At 38.5% G+C, this 9673-nt stretch overlaps 1 protein-coding gene across 2 annotated transcripts; it reads left to right on the top strand.

Moving 5' to 3' along the window:
- Positions 1-2847: 2847 nt before the first annotated feature.
- On the top strand, positions 2848-7825 carry SFR1 (SWI5 dependent homologous recombination repair protein 1). 2 transcript variants are annotated; one of them, XM_086379289.1, is made up of 4 exons: positions 2848-3807; positions 4926-5041; positions 5760-6170; positions 7135-7825. In XM_086379289.1, the coding sequence occupies exons 1-4, from the start codon at positions 3795-3797 to the stop codon at positions 7324-7326; spliced, it is 732 nt and encodes a 243-aa protein (XP_086235415.1). In that variant the 5' UTR covers positions 2848-3794; the 3' UTR covers positions 7327-7825. The 2 variants fall into 2 exon arrangements, with proteins under 2 accessions (XP_086235415.1, XP_086235414.1); XM_086379288.1 differs by having other exon boundaries at positions 3626-3826.
- The last annotated feature ends 1848 nt before the right edge of the window (positions 7826-9673 follow it).

Consider the following 9673-nt stretch of genomic DNA (forward strand, 5'->3'; position numbering starts at 1 on the left):
TATCTAATTCAAGGGCTCTTCCTTCTTGAAGTTGAAAATAAAATCCTCTCTTTTTAACCTGATGAAAAAATATTAAAGAGTTTACTCTCAAAGAACACCCTTTGGTAACAGTCTTCAATGGTCTCTATAAGCAAATTAATTAAACATTACAGAATTCCATTTAAGATATCTAAGCAATAGTGAAAAGAAATAGAATTAGTTTGTCAATTATTCAAAGGAAAATTTATGAGATAACAGCACACTAAAATACATCTTCTTCATCATGGATAGGTCTATAGAATAAGACTTGAATTCATGGCAGGAGAAACCTAGAGTTTTTTTAATCAATTTTTATTGGAGTATAGTTGCTTTGCAATGTTGTATTAGTTTCTGCTATATAGCAAAGTGAATCAGCTATATGTATACATATATTCCCTCTTTTTTGGATTTCCTTCCCACTTGGGTCACCAAAGAGCACTGGGTAGAGGGGTAGAGCTCCCTGTGCTATACAGTAGGTTCTCATTAGTTATCTATTTTATACATAGTAGTGTACATAGGTCAATTCCAATCTTCCAGTTCTTCCCACCCTCACCTCCCCTCTTGTAGCCATATGTCTGTTTTCTATGTCTGTGTCTCTAGTTCTGCTTTGTAAATAAGTTCATCTCTATAATTTTTCTAGATTCCACATATAAGCGACATTGTACAATATCTGTTTTTCTCTTTATGACTTATTTCACTCTGTATGACAGTCCCTAGAGGAGAGTCTTTCAACTTATATACCAGCATCATAAGAAATATTGAACGCTAGTTGAGAGAATTTAGTAGACCTTCTTGTGAGTGTTATACAGTTTAACTTGTTCTAATGCACTTTATAAATCAACTTAATCTCACCCAAGTGAATTTGAATTCTGGTTTTAAAAGTGTGTATTTATATATTAATTGTTAAAAAATACCTATGGATACTGTGTCTACACAATATGAACTTTGTTGTCAATAAGAAAAGTCAATGGAATGGAATCTAGATCATCCGGAGGTGACTGTTAAGATTATTAAAGTAATGTTAAAAATTAAAAAAAAATTAGTATAATAAAAATTTAAATTGTAGCTTAAAAGAGTGTGTGTGTATGTATGTGTGCTTTGCTGTACAGAGAGACAGAGAGACTATTCACTATTCTCTTTTTGCTATTAAAAAAGAAAAAACCCACATAAAGGTTTTTCGGTTTATGTCATTATCTCACCAACAATAATCATAGACAAGAATGGACAGAAGCATTTCACCACACCCTTATGAATAACAAAGTGGTGAACAGTAGCCTTGGGTATGAAATTTAAAAACACACAGAGAAAGCCTGCCTTAGGTTAATATTAATTACTATCATCACTGAATTCTATTGCTCAAATTGTTATTTATGGTGGAGTAGGATCCTTGCCTTCTGGTTCTCTAGGGCAGGATTTTTCCTTGCCTGAAGTTTGAATACAATGAAACATACTATGTTTGAAACATACTATGAAACATACAATGTCATGTGTGGGAAACAACTACTTACAGGCCAGTAAACTTCAGGCTCTGAAAGACATGGAAATGATTGCTAGGCCTTATCTAAAGATACAGTGAAAACTATAGAGGCTATATTCCAGATCCCTTACAGTAAATTGAGAGTGAAAGGTCTATTTACACTTTGGTATGTAATGGGAGTAAGTAAAATGCAAACTTGTGCATGGGAAAATCGTTCAGTTCTAACAACACTGGAAATCAGAGATGTAGGTCAACAAATGCACATTTCTGAAATACAGGTTCTTCTGAGTACTCCTGAAGTTCTTTGAAAATCTGGCCAAAACAATCCATTTAATATACAGGTTCATATACTAAGCAAGTCAGAACATTTGCTAGGCAAGATGTTTTCATTTATGGAGCCAGCAAAAACACAGTTCTAAGCTTAGGTTATAATGATAAAAGGGTTTTGGAGCAGCTGATCTTAGGGAATCATAAAAACAACCCAATGTTATGCCCCAAGGTGTAAAGAATATGCAGAGTGTGCATTGTGCATCTAGTGTCAGGACAAATCACTCTGCTTTTTTCAGTGTAACTGATGCCAATGGATGCATAAAGGGAGAAATAAATGTACAGACTTGGATCTGTGGCTTAGCAAGCCAAAATCACAACTTCTCACTTTCATTTTGTAAATTCCTTGAGATTTATATAATTTTTGAAAATTTTAGAAGAATCATAATACATTATTTAACTATATGTGGCAGCTCCAAGTTTTCTGCTATTTATGGCTTACGTCCTACAAATCATTCCATCTTTTAAAAATCTGTGGCCTTTTGAGGGGAGATAAGGGATGGATGAAAGGATTATATGATGCATTCCTTTAGATCAATTAGAGAATGATGACTATACTGTAGTTCCTTATATAACAACTTTTGAGTGCTTCCTAGATATCTATTGCTGCTTTTCACTGCCTGTCCTGAATTCTCATTTAATTCTTCAAATCCTAGGATTGATACTATTATCCCTTCTTTATGGATGAGGAAGCTGAGACAGAGACACACTCCATTACAAACAACACAAAATAAAGGCGCTGGGATCTGAACCTAAGTAATTTGACTCCAACATTTATGTTCTTAATCACTGCATTAGGTGGTCTTCAAGTTCTGTGGATACATTCCACTGTTTAGCACTCAGTTATTCCTTCTGGGTCCTTGCTACTTCTAAGCCATTTATATCAGATATTAGTAAAAAGACAGTGCCAACGTTTAAAATGGCTATTCCTTAGAATTCAAAACACTGCCCCGCTAAAATTCCCAACTCCCACGTGACTCAGAAATTACTCAACTGTCTTTTCCCAAACTCAGTGCTCCACCCAATTAGTTCACTTTGTTGTTGCACAGCAACGGAACCTCGCTACACAGGAAACAAGGAAGGTTAGACCGAGGATGCCGCTGCCCAGTATTCAGCCAGGGTTTGGACCAACCTAATCTAAGTCATTGTTCTGCTTCCTGTATTGCACCCCAACGACTTTCCTTGGGCTACATTGTCTTTCAGATTTGACGAAAAGATTCGGAGCCAAGCTAAGAAATCTAAATTTTCAGGTAGATTAGCCAAAAGAAGGAAAAAAAAAAAAAAAAAAACGGCCCGTGGCGGGACCGCAGACTTTGAGGCAGCAGTCTAAAAGAAGCTCTACTGCATCCGCTGGGGTTCTTAGATTTCTAATGTGTCTGACTGTCAACGGGCCATTGACCCTTCTTTATGTAGTCTTTGCCTTTGGAGTTTACAAGCTGGAAATACAACACACAGCAGGCCCGGAGTCTCTGGGTCCCGTGGAGTCTGAAAAAAGGCCTTTGCTGTGGGGAGCGCGAAGAGATTGACGGGAGCCAGAACAGGAGGGGCATTCTCAGGCGTCCTTTAGAAACACAAAAACCAGGAAGCAGCAAAGGAAGGCGGTATTTTAAAAAAAAGGAGAGCGAGGAGAAGCCGCGAAGAAAAGCGCGCCCCTCATGGGAACCGTTAGTTGCTTTAAAGCTCTTCCCAACAAACGGCCGCGCGCACAGTGCCCCAACTCTCGGGCGCTGGACAGCTCAGAGCCGCGCGTCTCGGTCAACTGGGCCAATCACGCGTCTCGGCCCTTCCGTTTCTTCCCGCCCCCTTGCGGAGTCTTGAGAACGTGCGCGCGCGCAGTCCCGCCTCTCCGGGCGCTGGGCGAAGAGGAGCTGCGTGTCAATCAATCTGGCCAATCGCGCGTCTCTTCCTCTTCCCGCGCGGCCCGGCCTCTGAGACGCCGCCGCGGCTGGCGCGCTCTCTGTGCTGTCTGGGGATGGCTGAGGGAGGTACCGTGCGGGGTGTGGAGTGGGTGTCTGACAGTTGAACTTTTTCGGGGATCGGATGGGGATTTGAATACTGCTCCCTTTCCGCTGTCAAGGCACCTCTCAGCTCCACCTCAGGTTTTGGGTGTCCCGAGGGCTCGTGTGGGCCTTCTGTAGTGGCGGGAGGGGAGGAAGGGCTCCTCTGGTATTTTACCCTGTAGCCTTTGAGAAACTTCAGTCATTCCTTTTCACGGTCTCTTCGCTATTTAGTTGAAAACCATGCAGACAGGAGTAAACTTACCTGTGCTTGTGCTCCTTATTCCTCACCCCCGGGGGTCGTTAGTTTTAGGCACACAGCTTCTAGGAATTAGGGTAATGTAACAGGACTGATTATGTTTAAGTGGGATAATAGTGGGAAATAGAATGTGATCTATAATCAAGAGGAAGAGTAATCAATAGATAAAGGCATAAGATGAACTCAATTTAAAAACTAACCGACAAGCACTTTAAAGAAGTTATAAATATTTTTAAAAAAATTTTTAAAGAAAATATTGGGCTTCCCTTGTGGCTCAGCTGGTAAAGAATCTCCTGCAATGCGGGAGACCTGGGTTCAATCCCTGGGTTGGGAAGATCGCCTGGAGAAGGGACCGGCCACCCGCTCCAGTATTCTGGCCTGGAGAATGCCATAGACTGTATAGTCCATGGGGTCGCAAAGAGTCGGACACGACTGAGCGATTTTCACTTAAAGCACTAAAAGATTTCAATTACATTTTCCTTCATTGTGAAACTGGCTTAATGAGATTAAAGAATTCCTGACTGTTATTCTCCTCCCCCCACCCCCATATGGCAGGTTTTGAGACTTTTATCATTATTTTATCAGTCAGTAAAAACAAATGGAGAGTTCTTATCTGAGATGCTAGCTGGGTAACTTGTGATGAAAAAACTAGTAGTCACCATAATGACCAACAATCTAATTTAGAGAAGTAAACAGAAAATTGCACACAAAAAAGCAAGAATGAATCACAGCTAAGTGAAAGAAGGAAGTTACCTGGCTTGTTATATACAATAATTTGTTTAAAATTGAATATATAGAGGTGTGGGTGAATTTGATTTCTGTTTTGTGATTATTTTTTGTTTTTTAGAAGTAAAGCAAGATTTCAAGATGGAAAGTCCATCAAACTCGGCTTTGATGTTACCTAGCACTCCACAAGCTGGTGCCAATCCACCATCTCCCAATTCAAGTAGTTCAAGAAAACAAGTATGAAAATCTTAGTTCTTTCACTGGATGTATATTTCGAAGTATTGCAGTAATGGTGGTTTTAAGTCTACTGAACATTGTTAATAGTGTGTAGGTTAATAAGTTGGAGAAGGCAATGGCACCCCACTCCAGTACTCTTGCCTGGAAAATCCCATGGATGGAGGAGCCTAGTAGGCTGCAGTCCATGGGGTCGCACAGAGTCGGACACGACTGAAGTGACTTAGCAGCAGGTTAATAAGTACCATTTTTATTAACAAATCATTTTAGGTGTTTCCTTTTAGAAAATGTATTGGACCTTCCCCTTAGATTTTCATCCTGACTCAATTATTTTCATTTATTTTCAGTTCAGGTTATTACAGCATTCCAAACAAAAAGTTTGATGTCATGGAGGTCTTTGGTGGAAAGATCTTTTTCCTTAATTTGTAACTAAGCACCTAACCATATCAGGCTTGGACTAATTGCTGAACAAATGTTTGTGATTACTGAGATAAGTGTCTCAATGATATTTTAGAAGGGTGCTGGCTTAAAAAGAGAATAAAACTTAGTGGTGCTTCCAGAAATTGAAAGAAATTTTGTGATGGTTACTTTAGATATATGGAGACAGAAAGCCATCTAGTGGTGTCTACCACAGAAATTAGTCTTGATTCCTAGTAGACTTATTTATATCAAGAATGTTTTTCTTGACTGACATTATTAACGTTTGATGCATTTTTTTCAGCCTATGAGTGCAACCCTTAGAGAACGATTAAGGAAAACCAGATCTTCATTTAATTCCTGTTACAGTGTGGTAAAACGGCTTAAAGTAGAGAGTGAGGAAAATGATCAGACTTTTTCAGAGAAATCAGCACCTTCAACAGAAGAAAGCTGTTTGGAATTTCATGAAAATTTTAAACACATAGATAGTGAATTTGAAGAAAGTACATATTTGAAAGATACCTTCAAGAATATCAATGTTTGTGAATCTAAATCACTTGATACTGAGTCATGCAGTGATCTCCAAAATGACTTTATGAATGAGAATCTTGCCAAACATGAACTAAACAAAGAAAAAGCAAAATTGATGAAGCAGATTCAAGAGAAAGAAGATCTTCTTCGGAGGCTGAAGCTAGTCAAAATGTATAGATCAAAGGTGAGAAGAATTTCAGAGCCATTGCCTAATAATTTTTTTTGTTTGTTTTCAGATAAATGGTAGGAAAGTATTTCAAAAAGAAAATACAACTTTATTTTACAATACTGAGAGATAAGCCAATTACCAAGAGACCTGGCTTCCAACAACTTTAACTCAAATATAAGTCATAGATTAAGAAAAGAGGTCTTAAACACCAGGTATACATTTTTGAAAGCTCCGGCCCACATTTAATATTCAGTTGAAGCTTTTCTCTCTCGTTTCCATCCCATAGCAGTATTAGAAGTTTCAAATGTTAGCTGCAAATTGCAATAAGAATAGAAGCAACAGTGACAGTGAAGAGAAAAAGGCTAAAAATGGGCCACAGAGTACAATAAAAAGTATTTTTAGTAATGATTTTGTTATTAAATTATTACCAACCAATTATTAAGATGTTTCAAGCATTTTCTTTAAGAAAACAACAAAAATATAATAAATTTTAGATCTCGACCCAGGTAGGTTGAAGTAAATAGAATTTGGGCACTTGGAAGATGACCCTTATTTATCTGGATTATTCATTTATATTGTAATGGCTCTTTTCCAGTGTGTAATCAGTGATGGAATGCTATATCTTATTTGCTCTTTTGAATTTTTAGGATTTCTCTAAATACAACTACTTGAGTTTTATGAAATTGTGACACTGAAAAATATTAATTTGAATGTAATTTTTAAAGTATAGCTGTAGTAGAAAAAGTAGATATTTTTTAACCTATATTGTTACTTCTTTACATAGTTTTGCCTTATTTTTTTCTCTGAGGGTAAGATTTTTACTTAAAACCATTTTTCTTTTTTCCTGGGTAGACGTCCCATTCATGTCCAAATGTGTTACCCTTTAAACCTACTATTCATTGACTGATTTAACAACTTTCATTAAGTAAGTTAAAATAGGATGACATACATTTGTGCCTTTTTTTTGTTTCTGTTTCAGAATGACCTGTCTCAGTTACAATTGTTAATAGAGAAGTGGAGAAGCTGTAGCCAGCAGTTGCTTTATGAGTTGCAGTCAGCTATGTCTGAGGAGAACAAGAAACTAAGCCTTACTCAGCTGATAGACCATTATGGGTTAGATGATAAATTGCTACACTATAACAGAAATGAAGAAGAATTTATAGGTGTTTAATTCATAATTTTTTTCTCCAGAATATCTTTGTGAATGACAACTTAATTAAAAGATACTTATACATTTTAAAGGGAAGATATAAACCATTAGGGCTTGGAGAAAGGTATCCTGGTGAACCTGGATCAATTTAGGGCCTCTGTTATATATAAACAAGGTTCAAAAATGAAAATTTAGTGTTTTGAATAAATTTCCCGAAGAAAACTTGCCAGTTAAAGAAAGGTGAAAAAAAATTTTTTTAATTAAATCATGTTAAGATAATTTAGAGAATTGTGGAAGCGAGTTTTAATACATTATTTTATTTATTGTGGTAAAACGTTTTATTTTAAATGTTCACTAGTCCATCTAGTGAACGTCTAAACGTAAACTTGTCTAAAAATACTTGCCTCCCGTAAGTTTATGCCTCTGCCTTGTTTTCACCCATTTATCACATGTTTATCTGGATGGTATAGCAGGTATTTAAACTCATGTTCAAAATTATATTAATTTCTGTCTCTTCAAATTTGTCACTTGTATTCTGTATCTCATTTAGTGAAATGGTCATCTATTTTTTATAAAACCACATATGCTCATTTTCCCACTTCAAGGCATGGTATACAGCGTCTTTTATATTCATCTGCCTTTACAATCATACCTGTGAAAAAGGTTAAAGTTAGCATATCTATTCCATTAATAGGCTTCCCTGGTGGCCCAGCTGGTAAAGAATCTGCCTGCAATGCTGGAGACCTGGGTTCCATCCCTGGGTTGGGAAGATCCCCTGGAGAAGGGAATGGCTACCCACTCCAGTATTCTGGCCTAGAGAATTCCAGGGACTGTATAGTCCATGGGGTGGCAAAGAGTCAGGCACTACTGAGTGACTTTCACTTTTACTCCATTAACAGTGACTCAGCCAGAAACCCGCCGGTACCTAGTCTGTTATCCTGGCCATAGACAGACATATGACCCAATCTGGCCTAGTCCTTGAGAATCTGAAACTATAAAGAAAAGAAAGCCTGTCTCTTTGTGACTGGAGTGGTTGTATGTGAACTTGGAAGCAGAAAAGCTTGTGTGTTTAAGTGTGCCCTTAGAGGGAAAGGCAGAGAGAGAACTCTGTGAGTCAGTGGTTTCTTGGTTCAGTCTTCCTGAGGACTTTCTGGGGTTTTTGGGCCGTTTTAAGGGCTAACACAGCTTTGCTTGGGTTTTTTTGTTTTAGTTTCCCTCTACACCCAACCAAAAAAAAAAAAATCTTAAAAAAAAAAGTACTTCCCTACTACTTGGTAAATAGCTATTACCCTAAGCTTCCCCTTCCACTCCCAAGTGCTCCTTTTTTTCAATCCAGTCCTTCCCCATGAGCCAACAAACTATTGATGTTGGCATATCAGGACTCTGTTCTTGTATGCATTCTGTTAGTGCCCATGTAACTCACCCTTCCCCCTCCTCCCCCCCCCCCCCCCCCAATTCTTACCTTCTAGACATTGCCATTGTCACCGGCTTCTGTGAATCCAAGAGGACTGGCCCAGTCCTCACATGGGCCTTCCCTGGCTCTAGTTTTCCCAGATGGGCATCCCTGGGAAGCTATGTTGACCAGCCTCCACTGCTTCTTACTGCTCAGCCTGAAGTCCTAAGTGGGGCTGGGGAAGTGGCTTCCCTGGTGATGGTGCTGGCATTTGACCGCAGCTGCCCCACTGCTGATTAGCACATCTGGAGTCACCCTCAGATGTCCACTTGGAAGAAGTACAGCATCAGTGAGACTCTGGTTTGGGAGAGTTGGGGAGGAGGTGGGGGTACAGTAAGGGGGATTTCTAAGGCATTGGCTGAGGGCTCCAGCAGCTCAGTGGGCATTTCTACAAGTGGAGGGAGATCATGGAGTATGGATGGGGATAATGGGAGAGTTTGGGGCCTAGGGATGCCCTTGAAGCAGTCCCCTTTTAAATAATTTGTTAATTTCACCTCCATTTAATAGGATATATATTTTTAAAGAACTAGTGAATAAGAACTATTTTTATCCATTAAGATGAAAACTAACACTTAGCACTTGCTTTGACCATATTTCTAAAAATATGTTAACTCATTTGAGTATTATAATTACCAAACACTCCAGTTTTAAAGACAAGGAAATTTTAAGATCAAGTGGTTATCCCAAGCAACCCAGCAACAGAGCTCATACTCTTAAGTCCTATCCTCAAAACCATGTTATGTTTGACCCAATTATATTACTACTTGATAAAATAGATAATATTTTAAAGGTCTATAAAAATATGAATATAACTGCTGTTAGTTCAGCAGAAGCTAAGAAGAATCAAGAGGGGATTGGGTTGCATGACCCATGTGACTTTCCAAAGCACCTACCAACACCCTCAAACCAGAAGAT

Source organism: Bos grunniens, chromosome 26 (genome assembly GCF_055505025.1).
Source record: "Bos grunniens cultivar Pamir isolate PY7600 chromosome 26, Bosgru_T2T1.0, whole genome shotgun sequence".
Lineage (NCBI taxonomy): Eukaryota > Metazoa > Chordata > Mammalia > Artiodactyla > Bovidae > Bos > Bos grunniens.

Coding starts and splice junctions, on each gene's coding strand:
- SFR1 (XM_086379289.1), top strand. Junction 5,042..5,759: donor CAAGTAGTTCAAGAAAACAA/GTATGAAAATCT, acceptor CATTTTTTTCAG/CCTATGAGTGCAACCCTTAG. Junction 6,171..7,134: donor TCAAAATGTATAGATCAAAG/GTGAGAAGAATT, acceptor TTTCTGTTTCAG/AATGACCTGTCTCAGTTACA.